The sequence below is a fragment of the Vitis riparia genome, chromosome 7, assembly GCF_004353265.1.
Source record: "Vitis riparia cultivar Riparia Gloire de Montpellier isolate 1030 chromosome 7, EGFV_Vit.rip_1.0, whole genome shotgun sequence".
Lineage (NCBI taxonomy): Eukaryota > Viridiplantae > Streptophyta > Magnoliopsida > Vitales > Vitaceae > Vitis > Vitis riparia.
Genome location: NC_048437.1, coordinates 9,033,588 through 9,057,184, shown reverse-complemented (window position 1 = coordinate 9,057,184; position 23,597 = coordinate 9,033,588). Strand labels below are relative to the sequence as shown.

Genomic DNA, 23,597 nt, shown 5'->3' with positions numbered 1-23,597 from the left:
TAGAAATTTAAATTAAAATCATAATTTTAATTTAAAATTTAAAATTTTAATATTTATTTTTAAATAAAAAACTTATTTCAAAATAAAAAATTTATTTAAAATTGTAATATTTTTACCATTAAATCATATCTCATTCATATAAAAGACATTTTTTAGTTTTTACTTTATCAGCTCCCAATTTCCCACTCTGAGTCCCTTTCCTTCCTCAAATACTCATTTTAAATGTTTCCATCATTCTTTATTTACTTCCAAATTTATTTCTCTCAAATTTTAATTTATCTCTTATTACTCATATCCAATTTTTTTCTCTTTGTTTAGGTTTACTCTTTCTTTTTTTTTAATATCATACTTTTTCTAATTAAATGAAAATTAAGTTCTTGATATATGAGTTGGTATAAATAAAACTTAATTATAGTATAGTTTAAATTACCATTATTATTCAAAACTAATTCAAGATTTTTTTTTTAAAACTAATTCAATAAAACTTAATTATGGTATAGTTGAAATTAAAAGAGTGGTCAATTTTACAATTTGATAGAGAATTGGATGTCTAAATAACCTATTTCCTTATCAAACAAAATTTTGAATAGTATAGGCCATGGGTTTGCCTATTTTCACGAAACAGTCCAAAGGAGGGGGTTACAGGCAGTCGGAGGGGGTTTATAGGCAAGGGGGTTTACAGCGGCAGGGGTGGCTTGCTGACTTGCAACGGTGCGGAGGGGAAAAAACTACTCAGGCGACGGTGTTATGGCCGGTGGAGAGAGATTTTGCATGGTGAAACGGCTGATGGAGGAGAGGTTTTATATCCTTTAAAACGTAGTCGTTTTGATGTCAGAATCATCATAACGACGTTGTTTTGATATTAAAAAAAAATAATTAAAAAAATAATCGAACAAGCCAGTTCGTCTGGTTCACTGGTTGAACAACCTGTTCAGTAAGTCCGATCCCGGTTCAACCTGTTTCCGATCTAATAAACTGGACTGGAACCATGACCAGCCAGTGGTCGGACCGGTTGGGTCTGGTTTTTTAAACCATGGAAAATATCTCATATTTGTTATACAAAATATTTTTTAAAAAAAAATAATAAATTCTTAAAAATCTATTTTCTATCAAAAAATTATCAAACTTATTTTCTAAATTAGAAAACTATTTTCTAGAACTATTTCTAAATAAACCTTATATATTTGAATAAAAATAATATTTTAGTATGTTTTTGGTATAAAACCAGATTTAGTTTTTTTTTTTTTTTTTGCTTGAGGTAAAATATCTATTGCTCCAGGGATGACAATGGGAATTTTTTTTAGGACCTCTTTTTGTTAACATAATTGGATTAGGCTACCCTACCCCACCCTCTTTGATTATATACATAATTAAATAAAAATAATTTAATTTATTTTTAGTTTTAATACATATAAAATAAAATTTAATTTTTCATAACAATAAATAATAAAAATTTAAATATTCATTAATTTTAAATTATGTTTATTTTTAATATAATTAAAAAAAATTAAATGAATAATACAAAAATATTAAAGGGGACAAACTGAGGTTTCTATGAGAAATTCTTTTACCTACCCAGAATGAATGAGAATGAGAATAAGGGTGACTCATCTCACTTTGCTTTCATTGCTTCGAAACTTGTTTCTATTTATAATTTTCATTTATGATAAAGAAACCAATGATTAATGGATTGGGTAAGTGAATGATAGGAGGGCAACAAATTAGTTTAAGAAAAAAGATAATATTTTTTCTTCTACTATGTCTCCTTGATTGGTATATATCTCTTACCTCAATCCACATCTTGTAATAATGTGAATATGACTATGCTTAATTTTTATTTTAGAGTTTTTGTTGGTATGTTATGTTTATTTCCTGATTTGAGGGAAACAAAATAGAAAGAAAAATATAAATAAATAAAATATGAGAAAATTTATAAACTTTTTCTCTTGTTTTGGTAAACCTATCATTATAGGTTCTAGTATACTATTTGGAATGCGAGGAACTTGAAAAGACATTAATTGTATGAAGTTGACTTCAATAGAGTCAAACGACCCAAATTGAATTATGTAAGCAGGATTGATTTCTTTGACATGGATTTGAGAAGTTCCTAATATGAAGTTGGAAATTGCTACATCTTCTTCAAGGTCAATCTTTCCTTGTGAAACTAATTTCATTGTCTTATCTTTTAGAACAAAGAATTGTTCAACAAGATGACTAATAAGTCGATGATATTTGTAATATTTTGGATCATCTATTCGACCAACCTTCTCATGACGTTTCATTTATGAAAGTTCAATTAACTTTAAATTAAGAAGGTCTTCAAGCATTGCGGGGATTCATGACTCTTACCTTTATCTTTTTAAGTACTTATATAATCATCCTTCATTTTATTTGTTTTGCTCAAGAATCTGGTTTGAGCTGTATTTGTTGTTGTAGCTTTCTTACTACTAGTTTTAAGAAAAACCTTACCCCCTTTATGGTTGTTAAGCTTTTCCTTGCTTCTTTTTGGATTTTGGGTAGGTGGATCCATGCTTCCATTAGCAACAATGCTAAGCTCCATGTCATGAGCTCATGTCACCAACTCTTTAAAAGTTCTTAGTCTTATCCCTTGAAGAATATAGTGTAAACACCGATGCATTCCTTGTGTACACATCTCAATAGCAAAAAAATCAGCTAACCTATCATTGTAATTAAGACTTAGGTATTTTCATCTATTGATATAGTCAATAACAAGTTCATCTTTCCATTGGTGAGTATTTGAGCTTTATCATTCTTATAATGCATCACATACTATAAAAAAATTGAGGAACTCTCACTCAAATTGTTCCCAATTGTCTATGGAGCCAGGTTCGAGGTCATTGTACCAGTTAAAGGCATTTCCCTTTAATAATTGAAAATTTGTTTGACTAGGAGATCCCCTTAAGTGCCTACATTGTTACAAGTTTCCATAAAATGAGGGACATGTTGTCTTGGATTTTCCCTATCATCGAATTATTGGAATTTCAGTGATTAAAAGCCTATAGGCATTCTCAATTGCTCAATCCTCTAAGAATAAGGCTTAGCATAAGATGAGAAGATAAAACACTACTTTCTATTGGGATTGGGCCCCTAAAAACAAGACATGATGTAACAAAGTCAAACTTGACTATCCACTTGCTATCCATTTTATGCATTGACATTGATTTGAGCATTCAACTCATATCTCTTACATTGTACATGACTTGGGTATGTTAGGATTTGCATAGAAGATATAAGTCATGAGTTCCTTATAAGTAAATAAATTGTCCATAGTTAGTTCATGGATTTGATCAATCCAATAGAGATTATAGTGTACCACATTTTAATTGGAATGGTGGCTTGTCTTGGTCATCGAGATGAGTTTCCCATGGTGAGTTCATTAGTGTATGTGATGCATACTAGATAGGACCTATGACGAATCATGACGTAAGGTTATTGTGGACCCGCATTTTTCACGTGCGCCCCCACTCGATCGGCCAGACTAGCTTTTTATTTGTGAAAAATTAATTTTTGGAAAAAGTTGGAGTCGCCACTTATTTTATTTTTATTTTAAAGAGAAAATAAAACAAGAAAGAAAAACCCTAAAATGTGACTCCATAATTTTTGGAAAAAGCATGTCTTTGAAAAACCCGAGTCTAAGTCTGGGGATCAGGTTACCTATTGGGAAGGTACCTTTAAAAGGTAGCATCCCTCTAAGCCCTCTAAAGGTCTCTACTAACTAAGTTAAGGGGAATGTGGCGATTAATCGGTTTAATTATGGATACCTAAGTAGGTTAGGTGGTTCCAAAAAATAGCATGCCAAACAAGATCAAATCATAATAAAAGAAGGTTAGGATGTGTACCCGGACCGCTTCTCAAGCGCTATCATAAAACATCGATGGTTAATTTAAACAATATATCATCTAGCATGTATTTTATTAGAAATAATCAAACAATGAAACATATATATCAGAACAACCAAACATTATTAGACATAAGCATTATTTCACAATGACAAGCATATTCACAGAATTCAGAAAGTAGGTGATAGATGACATACCTGGATAGCATAGATAATTTGTAACGTGCTTCCTCAAGTTGTAAGGGGTTAGATAACAAATAATAAAATATAGAAATCCTAGCATGCTCGTTATCTAATTAGCATAGCAAAAGTGATCAAAGTATACAGAATCATCAATTATCACATACATCTTGTATATAATTCTTGAAAAATAGATAGACGTGATTTCAACAAGTGTCAAACGTGGCAACAAAAATAAATTTTGAAAAGATTTTCTTATGTAGGGCTTTCACCAATTCCCCAATCGATATACACGAATTTAGCTTAGAATTATCTCATTCATTTGGGACCACAAGCTTTGATTCGTGTTTTATTCAAAACTGTAATTTTATTTGAAAGATGTGAACCGATCAAAACATGGTTGCACATTATTTTAAAAAATGAGATTTTGATTCTAAGAACTCTAAATGAATTTTTGAAATGGATTTTTAAGGAAATAAAATTTTGAGAATAGTGTTATATAAAAAGAAATTAATTTGAAAGCAATAAAGTGTATGAATCAAAATACCAAGCAAAACAAAAAAGAACAAAATCACAAAGTAGAATTTTTGACAACCAAGAAAATTGAAGGTGAGAATAGAGGCTAATCTTCATGAGTTTCCAAAAGCCTCAGAAAGAAAATCAAATTAAATGAAGGATCACTAAAGCAACGGGCAAGGCATTCTAGATTAGACAAACTAACAAGGTATCGATTCATGAACTAACCGCTAGGATTTTAAAAGCATATAAATTCAGATAAGGGTGATCAGGATCTAACATTAATGATTTTGAAACAAAAACTAAAAATGGATCAATTCATGTAAGGAACTAAAATTATAGAAGTACCTAAACTAATTAAAACGAGTTTGACTAAATTAAACTAAAAACGTGAACTTTCAAATATAGAATTGATTTTACCAATGAACTACAATTATAAAAGTGCTTAAGCTAATTAAAATGAGTCAAACTAAAGATATGTACTTTCAAGCATAGAATTAATTTTATTGATGAACCAAAAATTATAAAAGTGTCTAAACTAAATAGATGAATTAAATTAAATCAAAGTACACTAAAAACATGAACTTTTAAATAAAAAATCAATTTTATCAATAAATAAATAAAACTATAAAAACACATAAACTAATTAAAAGGAACCAAATTAAATCAAAGAATACTAAAAATATGAACTTCCAAACATGAAATCAATTTTATTAATAAACTAAAACTATAAAAAACACCTAAAGTGATGAATATAAATTATTAAATCAAAGCAAACTAAAAAAAAAAACTGAAACTTTCAAACATGGGATCAATTTTATTAATGAACTAAACTATAAAAAATATCTAAACTAACTACAATGAATCAAATTAAATTAAAATAACCTAAAAACACAAACTTTCAAACATAAAATCAATTTTATCAATGAACTAAAACTATAAATGTATTTGAACTAAATAGATGAATTAAACTAAATCAAAAGTAAACTAAAAAAAATGAACTTGCTAACATGAAATCAATTTTATTAATGAACTAAACTATAACAAATATCTAAACTAAATATAATGAATCAAATTAAATTAAAGCAACCTAAAAATGCAAACTTTCGAACATAGAATCAATTTTTTCAATGAATTAAAATTATAAATGTACTTGAACTAAATAGATGAATCAAACTAAATTAAAGTAAACTAAAAAAAAATGAACTTTCTAACATGAAATCAATTTTATCAACAAATAAATGAATGAATAACAAGTAATTAAAGAGTAGCAAGTACATGAATAACTGAATGAATAAAATTCAAACGTTTTCAATCCAAAGCAATCAATCAAAATTAAATAGGGATCAAATCAAAATAATCGAAATCGGAAAAACAATATGCAATCTTTCTAAAGGTTTAATCAACCAATTGAATTAAGATTATGAGTAGAATAAATTAATAAACCAAATCGAAACCTAAACTGTATCTAAAAAGATTAATTAATTAAACTAAGAAATCAAAATCAATAGCAAAACTAAACTAAGGAGTAAATCAAGACAAAACTAATTAAATTAAACTCACAAACACATTTTAACTATCATATGGATTAAAACAAAATTAGCATGGACTTATGAATTACGAACAAAAATAATCAAAACTATTTCAAAAAAAAAACTCACCTGTATTCTCAAAAAAATCTGCCTTTGATGTGTTATGGATCTCTCTGCTCCTCCCTATTTCAAAAAGAATATCACGACCCCTTGCTCCCAAAATTCTCTCTTGCGTGTTCTCTAAAAAAAAAATCCTCCTCCCTCTCTTTCCAGCCAAAAAAATATATCTCTCCGTGTGGATCCCCCCTCCTTCTGCCCATTCCTTCCCATATTTTATACGATAGCCCACCCTTGTTGGGAATATTTTGTTTCCTTTTTTTTTTAATGCTCGTGGATATATAGAAAGTGCGTGCATGGTGACTCACTTGGAGATTCTACCGCCCCCGTGTCCAGTTTGGTAAGTGTCCCACTCCTCCTTAATATTCTCCTCAAATAATATATGCCCATATGTTGCTGGACGTTATGTTTGGCCGTCACCAGAAGTTAACAGCAATAGTCAAATCATTGTTATCTACTTGATGGAACCGACCTTCAGGAATGAACAACGCGTCTCCTGCAGCATCAGTAGCATCAGCAACAGCAATTCCAATATCCGCCTTCTTCAGAGCAGGGGCATCATTGACACCATCTCCAGTCATTCCACAGATGTGCTTCCTCTCTTGCAACTTCTTCACAATTTCATACTTGTGTTCTGGAACTTCCTATCTTCCAACAGGCAAGGAGCGAAGCCCGTGTGCAGCAAACTTGTGAATGATCGAATGGGCCTTTTTCTTGACGTCTTCCTTGCATTTGCAGAGATCTAAGATCTGTTTAGGAGCACCTTTGCTTGCTCGATGCCACTTGCCATCAGCATCAATGTAGGTCAAAGCAGTCCTCTTGTCCACTAGATTGAAATGAAGAAAGTGCACTTCTCTGATACCAGCTCGGGCCTCTTTCGGGTCAGCAAGCATCCCAACAATGGCAGCATCAATGGCATCTTGATTTTCAGTCCTGGAAGCTCTTGCAGCAAGCAGGAGCACATGTTCCTTATCAACACCCTTTGTAAAAACCTCAACCAAGTTTCTGTCCACGCTCAACTTGTTAAGAGTAAGGGTCCCGGTCTTGTCACTGCAGAGAACATCCATACCAGCCATCTCTTCAATAGTAGTCATCCTCTTGGTGAAGGCACCCTGCCGAGACAGTCTGTGTGATCCAATAGCCATTGTCACTGACAAAACAGTGGGCATGGCAATAGGAATGCCTCCAATCAATAGAACCAACAGATTGTCAATTCCATCCCTGTACTTCCTGTGCTGAATTGGGCACATGACAATAATTTCAACCAGCATTCCAACCGCAATGGAGCGTATACAGAAGTTACCAATAGCAGTAAGCACTTTCTGGAAGTGCCCAACTTGGTTGGTGCTGTCCACAAGATGTGTAGCCTTTCCAAAGAAGTTATGGACACCGGTAGCAATGACCACAACTTCAATCTTACCTTGCTTGCAAGTAGAACCCGAGAAAACTTCATCAAAAGGATGCTTTGTCACTGGAAGGGACTCCCCTGTGAGTGCAGACTGATCAACCTTCAGAGGATCATCTTCAAGAAGATGAGCATCAGCAGGGATGATGTCACCCAACTTGATGCTAATAATGTCTCCAGGGACCAGAATTGCAGCATCCTGCTCACTCCATCGCCCATCCAAGCACCTTGGTTTTGGGAGCAAGACCAGCCATGAGGGCAGCAGCTGCATTGCCAGCATTGTTTTCTTCAATGAAACTGATAGTTAAGTTGATCACCAGCAGGCAGACGATACCAACAAAGTCCTGCCAATCCAGGGGCTGCCCATCTCCATTTACGAGGACAATTGCCATTAGAGCTGCAGCTTCTATGACCCATGACAAGGGGTTCCACATAGACCCCAGAAACTTGAGAAATTTGCTTTCCATTTTCTCTTTCTCTACTCATGGAATCGATTCCTCCCCTTTCCTCTGTATTCCCTAAGATGGTGCTCCTTATGCTAAACAAAATAAGATAAAATTAAAAAATGAAAGGAAAAGAGAAGAAACTAATGAAAGTCATGAAATCGGTAATAAAACGAAATACGATTAAAAGAAAATGAAAGAGAATGTTGTACAATTCCATCATTCAATAAGGGGGTTGTATGCACATTTTGAAGTCTAAACAATTCAAGCAATTTCCTATTAGATAAGTGAATAAAAGAAATAGTGATAATAATAATAATAATGATAATGATAATAATAAACAAATAAATAGTAAAATTGAAAATAAATATGATTATCGAATGCATGCAATAATGATGAAGAGATTACTTAAAAAGTTAAGCCCAATGAAGTGTCTAAGTGGACTTATTCTGAAAGGGTGTCTAAGTGACCTAAGTGACCTAAACATGCCTAAGGACTATCCTAAAAAGGAATGAAAAAAAACCAAAGTCTAGAATAGGGCTGCCAAGGGTCACAATAAGGGATCAAGTAATTCCTCAACCAAAGTATCCAAGGTGACAGAAAAGGTAAGTAGTATGAGTAGCAATGGGCCACCAAGGAACTACTGTGGAGCACTAAAAACAAATTTAAAGATATGTGCTAAAGGGACAAAATTGAGGGTCTACAGTTATCAATTGTCATGATTCACCAAGCTACTATACTGCATGGACTCTCAATCTTGAGAGAATATTGAGTATGTGTCAAAATCAATAGGAGACTTTAACCTATGGGTGAGATCCTAAAGTGGTCATGTATCCATTAAGATTCACTATTGATGGAAGCTGATGGAAACAAGCATTCTCAATAGAAGTACCATGATATCTCATGAGATTGAGCTAGTGTGTCCTATTGAATTATCCAAATGACATGTGATCATGAAATTTGTGGTCGTCGTAATTCCTTTAGTAGAATTTGGCTTATCCTCCTCGAAGCTATAGGATATCAATTGATCATACAATAAGTGAGATATGTAACTCAAGGATTTAAGAGGTAATCTTGATAGGTGATAGTACTACTTTGTTATATTACAAACATCAATTCATGAGGAATCTACATGTAGTGAGTAGTAGGTCACAAACTCAAACTTTATCTCGATTATTATTTACATAGGGTATTGAAGTGTAGTTAGGGATGGCAATGGGGCGGGTTTTTTTGGGTACCCGCCCCACCCTACCCCTAATGAAACGGGGTTCAGTTTTAATAAACGGGTTTGGGATTTTTTAAAAAACTTGGGGTAGGTTCGGGTATTGCCCCATCTCGCCCCGTCCCACCTTGATTATATGTAAAATTAATTTTAAATTTTAATTTAATTTAAAATTAAAAATTAATTTAATTTAAAATTTTATTTTACTATTTTTAATATATGGATAATAATAAAAGATTTTTAATAAAATGAGTTATAAAAATATAATAATTTAATTATTTATAAAATATATTTATTTTAATGTAATTAAAAATTTTAAAAGTAATTTAAAAAAAAATTCAAAAAAAAAGTTAAACGGGACGGGGCAAGACGGGTATGAGAATTTATCATACCCGCCCCGCTCGTCCCCATTTAATTTTTTAAATGAGATGGGAATGAGAATTGTTTTGAATAAACGGGGTTGGAATGGGAGCGACCCCTCCCAAACCCGCCCCGTTGCCATTCCTAAGTGTAGTTGATTCTCTATAGTAAAATGTTGAATTAACTTCATAATTGGATTTTAAGGGAGCCAACTCCTATGTGTCCTAGTGGTCCTCTCTCTAAGCTCATATATCATGATGACACAGTTTATGAGAGTTAAATTGACTCTAGGTTCATTCTTATGCATAAGGGTGTTTTAGTAATTATGTAAGGTTGCACAAAAAATAATGAACAAGGTCTTTGGATTGGGCTAATTGATTAATTAGATGACCATTTGTGGTTAATTAATTAATTATGACCCATTTTGAGCTAGATTAAGTAACTCAAGTCTTGATGAGCTTAAGTCACTTAAGGCCAATGGACAACCCTATAAATATTCTTTGAGGGGTTTCCTAATGGCGTTTAGATAGTTGTCTTCCACCTTCAAAAAGGAAGAGTTTAGGTTTCCATTCTTCCAAAGCCCACACTTTGAAGTGTCAAGATCATGGTTTGAGTCATTGGATGGACGACCATGGGTAAACGAATCTTTTAAACTATTCAGACATGTTCTTCATCACAAGAAATTAATCTTGGAACATCCAAATTTAAGTACAAGTACTATATCTCTATATCTATAGTTAATAATGGTTTTTATTGTCATTTTATTATGTTACAATAGATTTAGAGATGCCTAAGAATAAATGCATACACCCTACGAGATTTAGGAATAAGGAATGGAGAAATCCATACTTCCTAGCATCTTCATTGCTCTTAAGAGGTTCAAAGATGAATTCTTTTAATTGATTAATAGGAATTGATTCCTCTAGAGAAACTTGAAGATTCACAAGGGTGGTTCTTGTGCTTTAGAACTCTTAGTACCATGAGAAGGATTTTCTTTTTTAATGGAAATATTGTAGATGGATCAACAACTAATTGGTTTGATTCTTCCATACTTTTGACATTGCTCGTGAGAAGAGCAATTTGGGCATTATTTTTGTTTATGGTTTTTGTAAGGACTTCAATTTGTTTGACCATTTGAGTTGTTTGCTCTTCTAGTGAAATTGAGTTTGTCATCATGACTGGAATGATGGTATTGGAAGAAGTAACATGATTAACCATTGTTCGTTGTGTTACTTTTAAGGTCTCATGGAGAGATGTTGGTGTATGATTCTACTTGTTCAACCATTTTGTTTTTGTTTTTTTTTTTTTTTTTTTTTTTTTTTTTTACTTTGAGGAGTTCAAAGGATATTTTTGGATTTTCGGGAGAAGTTGCTTCAACTTGCACTCTACTCCAAGTCATGAGACCAAAACTTGCTTCAAGTCCAACCATTTTGACTAGATTGGAATGAATAGATTTGATTTTTGGATGACTAGATTTGTTTTTTTGAGACTCTATATGATGTAGTATAGATTTCTTGTAAGAAATATATGAAAGGCAAAATCGTCCAACTAGGCATGCTAGAAAGTTATATACACAAATTTTCTCCAATAAATAAATTTATAGACAAAAGATTGTAAATTTAAATTTGACGGGAAAATATCCAATATACCTTATGATTCTCCATACAAAGATATAAGCACTCTTTTAGCAATTTAATGCTTAATTTTGGATCAAAAGGGGTTTATATAAGAAACAATAGATTATAAAATCTTTAAATAAAAAAGAAATCTTCAAATCTTCTTTTCTTAAAAAAAATAAAAATTCAATTCTTCGTGATTCTTCAAGAAATTTTCAAATCTTCTTGAAGTCTTCAAGAAATCTTGAGTCTTCCAAGAATGTTTTCAAGAGCTTTTCATTTTGTTTTTACTCTTCCAAAGTGTTTTTTGAAATGGGAGGAACCATCTATTTATAGGGCTGAGAATTTTATTTTGATATTATCTCTTAATTTTATAAAGATAATTATATTATTTATAATAATAATAATAATTTGTTTTAATTATCTATAATTATTATCACAATTAAATTTTCTAGAGAAAAAATTATGATAATTATAATATTTATTTGATTTTTTTATCAAATTATTTTATTTTATGTGACATGTCCAATTATTGACATGTGGCAATAAATTAATGGATAAAATTTGTCTATCTACACTAGGACTATTGAATTTTTGGCATTGAACAAAATATGGATTGATTTTGTTTAGTAATTTCTCTACAAATGCATTTTGATGGTGAGCTTAATTGTGAAAATTGTGTAAGGTAGTTGGAGCATGCATCTCTTTGATTTTCACCGAGTTTTTAATGAATGTTACAGTTTCGATTATACTTTTTAGTTGTTGCATGTATAATAAAGAGACTTTTTATTCTTCCTATATTTGCTTACAAGTTGTAAAGGAAATTAGTTTATCAAAAGAACATAAAGTGTAACATTAAAGAAGGCAATGTCTAAAACCATGAAGATTACATCAAAGAACTCATTAGAAAGGTTGAAATAGGTTTTTGTAAGAACATTGGTTCATCCATGTGTTGAAGAAATTAATTAGCAATTCTTGTTGAAATATTATGATATAATTAACAAATTTATATATAATTATCTTATGTAAGTGGGCACATTGATTGTTTGAATGAAGTTTCTTATATCAATATTTGTAGATTTTAAACTAATAATATTCAATTTAATTTTTTGACTTATAATTGATTTTTCTTTTATTTAATTATATAGAAAATCCATTATTTTAATAACAAGGTTGAAATATTATTTTTAATATACAATGTTCAAAGATATACTTCCATAAACTTCATTTCTAATGTAAATCAAAGATGGTGCTCCTATAAATATCAAGATTGATAACTTTGTAATAATAATTTCTATAAAAAGAAAAAGTTCAAATATGATGACACTTCTAGAAGCACAATTGAAAGTATTAATAAAAAATGACACTTCCCGAAAGTATCATTGTTAATTAAAACATATTATGACAAACTAAAAGATGATGCTTTCGAGAACAATCAACATTTACCTTAAAAAAAACATCATTATTTCCTTTTTTTCTAGTAGTAGAAATTCAAATTTTGTTTATTTCTTAACACGCTAGAATTGTGAACATGAACAAATTTTTTAAGGGGAACATTTGTAGATAGATAAAATTTATCCACTTATTTTTTACCATACATAATTTATAGCTTTAATAAGATAAGAGCGGATGTATTGGCCCTAGATGGAGTAATATTAATATTTAGATCAAATAAAAAAATGTAATTCCACACAAAGAAATATTTTATATTTACATGAAATAAAATAAAATAAAATAATTTTGGTGATTATAAAATTATAATTACCAATTAATTAATTTTAGATAATTATCATAATAATAATAATTGTCCCTAAAAGGTAAAAGGATAAAATAGAAGATGATTTCTTAAACTTTATAAGTATGAGGCCTTCTTAATTTTGAAAGCACATTTGTAAACTTCAACACTTTTGAAGAGTTGAAGAGGGCTCGCCTCAAGGATTGAAGAAGCCCATTAAGCCTTTAATGATTCAAAAACTTTTTCAAAATTTCCAAGATTCAAAAAACAAGTTTGAAAGATCTTCAATCTGCGACCAAGCATTCATGCTCTCTATCAACATTATTCAAGTCCAATTAAGGTCTAAGTTGAGGCACAAGTTAAGCCAAGGTCTAGGCCCAACTCAAGTAAATGTCGAAGCCCAAATTAAGGCCTAAACTCAACCCATGACCCAACTCAAGTCAAATAAAAATTAAGTATTGACACCCTCAGTTAAAGTTGTTTTAAGTCAAGCAAAGACTCAAGCTTTGCCAAACTTAATTCCTACCCAGGCCTCACCTAAGTTAAGGTTCAAATCAAGTCCAGGCTTAAGCCTATTAAGACCTAAATTAAGTCAAAAACAAAAGTCACACTAAAGCTAAATCAACTCAAAGCCCAAAACAGAAAAAATTCAAACCGCACTAAGGCCCATATGATATGCCAAAACATATGTCATGCCAAAGGCCAAATCTCACAAAAGACCAGCCTAAGTGAAGGTCTTTTTATTATTATTTTTTTATTTTTTAATGTTTTTTTAAAAAACCCTAAAAAGTCAACCACATAATTTTAGAATTAAAGGTTAGACGATATTGATTCTCTCTTGGTAACAATATTCTTCACTTTATTTTCAAATTTATTTTTAAAAAGAAGACATATTTTTCCATGGCTTCCCTTGGTTATATTTCAAATTAATGTGTATTTTCATGCATAAAAATTGAATTTTTTTTTAATTTCCTAGTGATATTTTTGTGACTAATGACAAAATTTGCATAAGTATTACTCTTAGAGTCTGTTTGATGACGATTTTAGGAAGCGTTTTTAATATTTCTAATACTTGAAAAATTTTATCATACAAGTGTTGAAAATATTAGAAATACTTTATAAAATCACTCCAAAATGCACTTTTAATAACTTACAAAAATTTTATTATTATCATTATTTATCATGCCTTAATTAATAAAAATACTTGGTAGACAACATGAGTGATTTTTAGGGTTATCAAACGATGGCTAAAGAGGGGAAATTTGAATTTAGCTTTGAACAAAAGATCGATATATTTACCATGTTGGGGTTTAAAGATTTTGATCGACAACATACATGATTAGTGCCCCGTAAGAAAGCAGTTCTAGCCCACTTAAAATCACTCTCAAAGAGGCTCTAAATGATTCTCGGTAGAAGCATTTCTATCTAAAATACTACAAACTTAAAGTTTGTCTCTTACTCTTTGCACGTATATGGATGTATAGAACACATCTCCATTGATATTAGTTATACTGATAATCCTTTGTATGCTGGTAGTGATGAGGAATGAACACGTCTCATTCATTTATATAAGCTTCATATGATCGATCGGCCACCGCAGCAGAATACAGACAATCTAAAGCAGCTAGCATCGTCCCCGGTGGATCAACCGTCTCTTTTCTAGACCAACTTCACTAACATTTACCAAACCCTAGGTAGTCCAAATACTTGACATATATAGGTAAGCATACTACTACATGCCAAAGTACCAAACACCAATACATATGATCAAGTGGAGGGTTTTCATGCTAGGAACTTGCGGAATAGGGTTTGGAATTTCTCCATTTCCTTGCTTGGTAGAGCTACCAGTACATTCACTCCATTGTTGTTAACTGCATCGATGTCCGGGAAGAACAAGATGATGTCCTTCCTATGGTACACCACTGGGCAACTGTACTTTGCCTTGCCCCATGGATACTCAACTTCAGCAAACCCTAATCTCCACCATGAAGAAATCAGAAACTCCCCATGGGGAAAACCCTTGTATAGCTCTCCCCAGTCTATGGCAGACCTTGCATACTCATCAGTCATCCTATTAGCCCCCTCTGCTACCATCCCCACCAGCCTTGAGAAGGGCTCTTCTTGTAGATCCCGACACGATGCCGTTGCATAAGCAGTGAGCACTCCATTGCCTGTATATGATGGTGGCAGTGGTGGAACCAGCCTAGGCCTTATGTCAACTGCATAAAGAATGGTGGACAACCTATCAAGATCATTCCCGGTGTCACATGATAAGGCCTTGCACCGCCATATATGAGCGGCCACAACATTAAATCCTGTAACCCTAGTTTTGGCATCACCAGTCTTGGCCTTGGCCTTTAGGTTAGAGATATCGCCGGGCATTAGCCGGAAAATTTTGAAGTCAAGTTCCTCTGGTATAGCATCAAAGACAGGAGTAATAGACTCCTCCCCAATAGGGATCTTGAGCTTGAGAAGCTCAGGGTGTGGGAACGTGACACGCGGCGGGGATCGGGCGGCCAGGAGTTGCCTGTCATTGCAGGGGGTGATAACCAGTGGCTTGTCAGCAGCCAAGGAGGCCAGATTTTCTAAAAACATTTTGAAGCTTAACCCATCAAAAGTTGCATGATTGTTGGTGACTCCCATGGCAAAACCACCACACTTGAATGAAGTCACCTGTGAATATCATACAAAAACAATTAATACTGAGAGCTGTCATCCCCAAGTATTGGTTGAGTCCAGTAAATATATGGGAGTTATAACCATATCAAAATTCACATACAACAATTCACCGTAGAGAAGGGCATTCAAAATTAAGGAGCCAGCCCCACTTCTTGCAGTCACATTCAATGATCAGCTTTTTCAAATCTAATATTTTGGATACCCCCTTTTTTTATCTTTTGTGGTTTTTTCGAAGGCAAGAAAATCCTGGGTTTTCACCTAAAAAGAAGTGCATGCCCATTAATCTTCCATTATTTATGTTGAAAGGAAATGCTGCTGCTGAACTTAGGTGGGCAGGACATATAAGCAATTTAATTGAATGATTCAAAGCCCAAAATCAACAGAGAACTGATCAAGTTTGAAATTTTTGGACCAAACCCAACTACCCTCACATCTCATCCATTAAGGATTGTTGAAAGGCAGGGCTATAAAGTTAAAGCAGTCAAGAAGGGGAAAAAAACCCCACATTTATGAAGCTATGAACAGTAAAATTTATACTTTTTTTTTAAGGCTCCCATTTGACCTCTAAAAGAATAAGAAAAAGGAAACCTTCTTCTTTGACTACTTCCCTAACATGTGTTCAAGCTACCAACTTAATTAATTTATAATCATCTCTCAAAAGAAATACTGAAAATCCAACATGAACATTAAGATGATCTCCAGATCAGAAAAAAGGGTAAAAGTTATAAGCATAGTATCAGTGTGTGCTAGCTGTCATGAAAGTAGTTGGTGGTGATCAGCATAAAACATGAGATACAGTAATTATGGTAGATCTACTCTTGTGGTCACCAAGAGCTTGTTATAAATGCCATAGGTGTGTCTGTTGTAATGGACTGTTGGAAAGTTATAGTGCAGTCTTTGTCGACTGAGAAATGCCATTTCTCATGACGGTTGGGATGAAAACATCTACCCACCAAATCAATATCTATATATATATATACACAGAAATTTTTTTCCAGTTGTTTGTTGTTGTGTTGTATGAAGCACTGCCTTTTTGCCCATGATGCCACCTTAAGGAACAAGGAAACACAGAAAACTGGCTCTGAGCATCTGTCTTTCAGAAAGCTAAATAGCAGTAGAAATTCTCTTCCTCCTAATGTTATTTGTACTAAACATTAACTTCACGTACATAAACATATTATCATAACTATGGTTTCTAGATGTCATGAGTCAGAATCTTACTCCTTGTTTATTTTTCATTTATTGAGCTCAAGTGATGTCAAGATTTAGCTATTCCCCTAATATTAATGGATAGGCGTCAAAGTAGTTTAACATGATATCAGAAAACTTTGACTATTAGAAGCACATCAACTACTGAGCCAATTTTAATGGAGATTATATGCATTATTTGCATCCAGTTGGCCTAAAAGTTTAAGCTTTTGGGAAAATATTTTGGACCAAGACATAGTATAACAAAAGAGACTAATTGTATACCTGAAGAATGCAAAGTGGCTGATCATCAGGTGCCAAGTTATCCATACTCATGACTACAAGCTGTTGGAATGCAGGATTAGGGTAAACTAAGTCTCCAATCTCATCCAATGTGAACTCACTTGAAGCCACCACAAAGCCAGCTCCAGCTGCATTGCAGTCCACCTCTAAGCGACCCAACTTGGGATTCATCTTCAACCTTCCAGCCAAGAAATCATATGGCACAAGGATTTTCTGGAGGGCTGTTTCAAGCTTTTCAACCACAGTTGGGGGAGGAAAGTCTGGGTGAGCCTGGAAGAAATGAACTGTTTGGACATTGAAGTTGAGGACTTTGTCTATGTTTGATAAGAACATGGACTTTCTCTCAGTTTCTGATGATGGAAGAACAAGAGAGGAGCTATGGACTGCGACCTTGAGGTCTTGGATGAGAGGTGGGGGGTCTTGGTATATGGTTCCCATGCTTGTTTCCTGAGCTTTGTGTTACAGTAGGCTTTAAGATTTATAGTAGCATGAAGTGGCTATGAATGCCTGAGCCACAAGTTGCTCCATGGACTCTCAATGCTACCTTCACCATAGTTGTGACACCTGTGATGATTCAGTTGCGTGCCATCATAAAGTCAAGACCCATTTGATTCAATTGTAACTTGTAATAAAAACATATAATCTAAAAAGGAGCAAATAACTAAATTTCTATCTTTTTCACTAATTCATCTTTTTACTTTAAAAAGAAAATGTTTTTCTCAATCTAGAAAAACATTATTTAAAAATTTTTTAACATATAATAAAATGTATTTATAAAGTGTCTAATACTAAAAAAAAACCCTTTAAGCGAGTACAAAATACCGTATTATGATCAATGTTATCAAATAATAGGCCAACCATATACATACATCAAATAACTTTATATTAAGAAAAGTACTAATTTTATACTAATTTTTCAATTTGGTACATTTCAAACTTTAAATCTGGATAGTTAAAAATGTACGGATATAAAAGTATAAACAAATTAATGCAATTGATAGAATAAAAATGAAGTATAAAGTAATAAGATCTCGTAAAAAATACAAACACGACTAAGATATATATATATATATAAAGCAATAAAAACTGAATTGCACATAATTGTCAATTAATTGTGCCTGTTTTTATAGACATGGAAGAAAAGTATATCTTACTGTTAGCAGAACATTTATATTAACCCTACAATTAAGTGGCCCTTGTTGCGGTAGAGGTGTCATTGTAGAGAATGGGCATCACGATTTTTTTTGAGTTAGCCTATTTCTCTGGGCACAGCCCTATTGAAGAAGCAGTTGAGTAGGTTAAAGAGGGAAAGTGGGGCTGTCTTCAATTGTTGGTGAAGAGGACTTTGTGGTGGTGAATTGCCTATACAGAAGTTAATTTTGCTATTTATGAGTCCAAGTTTCCTTTCATGTATGACTCCATGATTTATGCCTCATCATTTCCAGCATATTTTGGGGTCCCACATCAAGAGAGAAAGGTTGGTGACAATTCCAACAAAACAACAAGAGAGAAAGGTTGGTTGAAATTGCTTCATGTGAAATAAAAAATAATATATAAAATGGTATGATTAATTAGAAAACACACAAGTAAGCAAACAAACTCATCCTACTTAGCTCCTATTTGATAAGATTTTTAAAACAATTCTTAAAATACAGATTTTGGGAATAATTCTAAAAAATAATTTACAATTGTTTTCAAGAATAAAATTTGGCTTGAAAACTCAAATATTGAAAAAGGTTTTCTCAATTTATTTTCATGAAGATACCATAACGTTAGATACAAAGCAAAAGTTCTTAAAAAGAAGATCTTCAATGTGTTTCAAAAACAACTCATTTGTTTTGACAAAAACGAAATTGTTTTCAAATAAAAAAAAAAACTATTTTTTGTTCTAAAAATAGCAAATTATTTTTAAAAATAGTTTTCAAATAGATTTTTTATCCTTAATTATTTCTTCAATTTCTATGAACTTTTATAGGCATCTATGAGGCAATTAGACATGCATGGGAAGGAAGCTAGTATCCCAAAAGCTTGGACCTTTCGAAAATCAACTCCCTAACCTGAAAGTGGAATTATATTGATTGACCTATGTTTGTGTTAACTCAAGGATTCTCTTAATCAAGTTTTTATAATAATAAAACATGATTAAGTGTACTAATTATTTTAATCAAGTTAAGTTTCAGGTGTATAACAAGAAAATCAAAAGATGATAAGTTTGCTTAAGAAAATTTAAAGAATGTGAAGATTTGGATGCATGAAGACCCATCAAAACTAAAATAACATTTGTAAGATGAATCCTTTGGATGCACTTAGGTTCTAAATGAGTTTCATGCATCCTTTCATACTTGGTTTTCCCAAAATTGAGCTTCAACGTTTATGTTTTATCTAAAATTAAGTAAATTTACAAAAACCTTAGGAAAAACTATTTTAATTTAAGCTACATAGGCCCTTACAAGTATTGCTAAAGTGTTAGAAAGGTTTTGAGGCAAATAAAAAAAAATGTAAAAGAAGAAAGTTTTTTGCGCTTTTTAGGTGCAACTAGTCTAGGGTGCACCTAAATTGGCTCAACCAGTTGGGAACTAGTTCAAACAATTATCCTTTCCTGGTCAAGTTTCTATCTTGGTTCTAGAAAACTCTTTCTCTTCTATAAAGTTTGCATTCCCTATCAAAGCTTCACCTTTCTCGATCAAGGGTCAATCAAAGCTCAAAAAGGATCAACATTCACCTATAACACATTTAATACTCAAGGACTAGTCAATCAATCAAACCAAAGTTTCACCAATCAAGGCTTGTTTCTAGAGAAAAAGGTATCCTCAAATTTAGAAATTTTATGCCCATGAATGAGGACTTGTATCCTTTATTGTTATTACAATAAAGATAAACATAAATAAATTGATAAACAACTTACCTTTGTTTCTTTATTTATTTATATCTAGATCCAATTTATATTAATATTACTTGTCTAAATATTACTTGGAGGACCATTCCACTTGAAATATAATTACAACAACTTCAAATTATCAACAGAGTTGATCCAAGTGATAATTTTTTAATTGCTTACTTTACAAACATCTAATTATTTTACATATTCTTCATCTTTTTCATTCATAGGTTTGCATAGAATGTCAATAATATAACCTCATATCTTTTTGCCCTCTCTAGAAAAAAAGTTTATCACATAAAACCAACACTAACAATTTTGTTTTTTTCAATCCAATTTCACACTAATAGATTGAAGGGAACCATCTCAACCATGATGAATAAACAACAAATAACAACCAAACAAGAGAAAGCAGATACGAATAGAAGAAAACCAAATACCAGGATCAAATAGGAAAAAAACGATGTGATCACCTATTACGATATCCCACAATCAAATATGACGAAAAAAGAATTTCATGATCAAACAGATCATATGAAAGCAATGTATGAGATTAAACTCTATTCCATGATATCACAAATTAAAAGTTTCTTTAAATATCAATTTTGCTCTAATACCATATTGAAATCTAAAAATGATTCAAAGGGGAAAAAAAGAAAAGAAAAGAAAAGAAAAGAAAATTTAAGATTTCTCATTATGAATTCTCTTGAAAATAATTCTAATGTAATAACTAAATATATTAATAACTTCTAACAAGCTAAAGTCTTCAATAATTATTGTTTCAAATTAAGTTAAAATGTTGCAGTTTTAAAATAGAACAATAAAAGATATTTACGCAATGTATATATCATTAATTGCTATGAATACATGGTTTTAAGATGACATGTTAATCAATGGAAAAAAAAAGTGACTTTATAATAGTGATAAATTGTTATATTAAAAGATGGGCATTCATAATTCTATTAGAATATTAATTAAGAATGTTTAGAATTTAAGTTAAATTAAATGTTTATAATTATCATCACATTTATAAATAAATAAAAATACAATAACATATTATTTAGCTATGAAAAGGATTTGGGATAAATACGTTTTTTAATATTTGAAGGTTAAAGTTTCCTAAAAATATTATAATTTGAAGATTTTGTTGAAAGTAAGAGTGACTCAAAGTTGAATACAAGTTTTCTCTATTGGTTTCTATTACCCAAAAAAATAAGAAAATTTAAGGAGAAATAGACTGAAAGCAACTTTTCAAGTACATTATTTATAGGGCCAAATCCAATTTGGTGGCCTTAATTGTGGGAATAAGGTCATTGGGGCCTATAGCAACATTATCATGTTTAATGTAGGATATTTGAAAGTTAACTTGGAGATTAAATATTTCTAAATATCATCATATTTATAGAAAAAAAATTGCTTAATTGAGGAAAATATTTGTAAAATAGAATTTACAACTTGGACATCAAATATTATTAAAGATATTATAAAGTTTTTATTTAAAGATTATTGAATTTTATCTTTTAATAAAATTTATTTATATTTCATATTGTAATCTCTTTCCATTAAAAAGCAGATATCACCCTTACTTCGTCCATTGTTATTTCATAACAAAGAATATAATTTTTTTTTTTACTAAAAACTATTATTATTATTGTTTGATTCAACAATTAGAATCATCGATACACCAATTTTTTTAAAAGCTTAAATTAGTAATTTTTGGGTCACACAATGTATATCATATCCTTCACGGGATGCTTCATACCCAAACGTGGATGCTTCATACCCAAGCGTGAAGAAAGACGTGGCCCATAAGCAACTCCCTTTTGAACTAGCTTACACATTGGTGGGTTTAATAAATTTGGAAATAAAAAAAAAAAAACCATTATGATTTTGTTTTTCTAACCCAAAATTTTATTTATCAATTAAAATTTTAGCTAAAAAATAAAGTTTCAATTACCGATTGAAGCTTCATTTTTTAGTCGAAATCCCAATTAGTAATTATAGTTTTATTTTTGAACTGAAATTTTAATTATTAATTAAAATTTTATTTTTGTGGGAGGATGATAGGAGACTCACGTGACCGGATAGAGGATGCTAAATATTGGTTTTAAAAGGACCTAAAAGATATATTTTTATGGGAGGCGCCTTGGTGACCCAAAATTCCTTTCACTTTCATGCTACAGGCACCCACATTAATCCTTAACCTACCCCATAGAATCTGGTCCCTTTCAAGAAGGACACGTGTAGATTGATAGATCAATCACCCTTCTCGCATTCAAGTTAATGGTCCCTTCTCTTTTGCTGCACTGCATTCACTTCAGAAAGGGTTGCCAACCTACATCTTCCTCTCCACTTTATTTTCATTTATTGTCATAATTTAATAAATATATAAATGTATTATATCAAATACTAAAAAATAATAACTTTTTTATATCACATATAAATTTACAAATATAAATTTATATATATATATATATATATATATAATAAAAAAATATATCCAAACAAGACTTGAAGTAGAAATAATACATTACATTATATATATATTATACGCGTGTCATTGAATTTTTTATATTTATTATTGTTTATCATATTTGAATATTTCATCCTCCTTTATCATATAAATAAGTGATAAAAATAGTGATATTCAATAAAAATAATGACACATAAAACATTGTTTTTTTCGCAACAAAAATTATCAAAAGCTTAAAAAAAATAATTAAGCAATCTTTTACGATACTCGTAGATGAATGTTTTCAACTATTAGATGTCGACATATTTGAATTGAGAGTGTTTAAAATGTGAGCTACTCGTAAATGATGCCATTGATTTACATTTAGGTTGGGGTAGATTGTGATCCCACCATTTAAGGATTGTGGTGCTTGGTGAAAAGGACATGGATGGTTCATCAACTCAACTAATTCACTTTAATTTTTCAAACCTAAGAAAACAATTTTTGTAGTGGAAGGTTTAGAATATTAAGGTAGGACTTCAATGAATATTGAAGTTTTTGTTTTTATTTTGAAATAAAACAAATGAAAATAAAAAATATGTTTGAATAGTGCCTTTCTATAATTATTTTATGAGAAATTTAGCATAAGAAAAATGACAAAAAGTAAAAATTTGGTAACTGTTTTTTAAATTAGTTCTAAAACAATTTTTGAAAATAATTTTTAAATACTATTCTTTTATAACAAAAATCTGTGTAGAAAATTTTTAAATATATTTTAAAGTTAATTTTATATTTATTTATTTCTTTATTTTTAATCATTCTATATATTTGTTTAATTATTTTTTAAATCAATCATAAAAAAACAACTGAAAACAATTAAAACATATTTTTTGAAAATACTATATTTTCTATTTTTCTTATTTTAGAGAATAAAACTATTTTTGGAAAACAGTTACTAAACAAACTCTTAATCTTTCAAAATTTTCTTCAAAACAAAAAGGTAAAAACAATTTTTTAAAATGTTAGCAACAAAGAATGGAATAAAGTCAAACATTAAAAGAATATAAATATTATAAACAAAATATCAATACAAATAAAATATAATCTCATAT

The 23,597-nt window shown here is 31.1% G+C and overlaps 1 protein-coding gene and 1 pseudogene across 1 annotated transcript; both read right to left on the bottom strand.

Annotated features, from left to right (window-relative positions):
• Nucleotides 1–6,620: 6,620 nt before the first annotated feature.
• On the bottom strand, nt 6,621–8,082 carry LOC117917500 (annotated as a pseudogene).
• Nucleotides 8,083–14,258: 6,176 nt separating this feature from the next.
• LOC117919449 (omega-hydroxypalmitate O-feruloyl transferase) lies at nt 14,259–17,629 on the bottom strand. The gene is made up of 2 exons (XM_034836656.1): nt 17,138–17,629; nt 14,259–15,658 (listed from the first exon to the last, which is right to left on the bottom strand). The coding sequence occupies exons 1-2, from the start codon at nt 17,591–17,593 to the stop codon at nt 14,768–14,770; spliced, it is 1,347 nt and encodes a 448-aa protein (XP_034692547.1). The 5' UTR covers nt 17,594–17,629; the 3' UTR covers nt 14,259–14,767.
• Nucleotides 17,630–23,597: the final 5,968 nt, after the last annotated feature.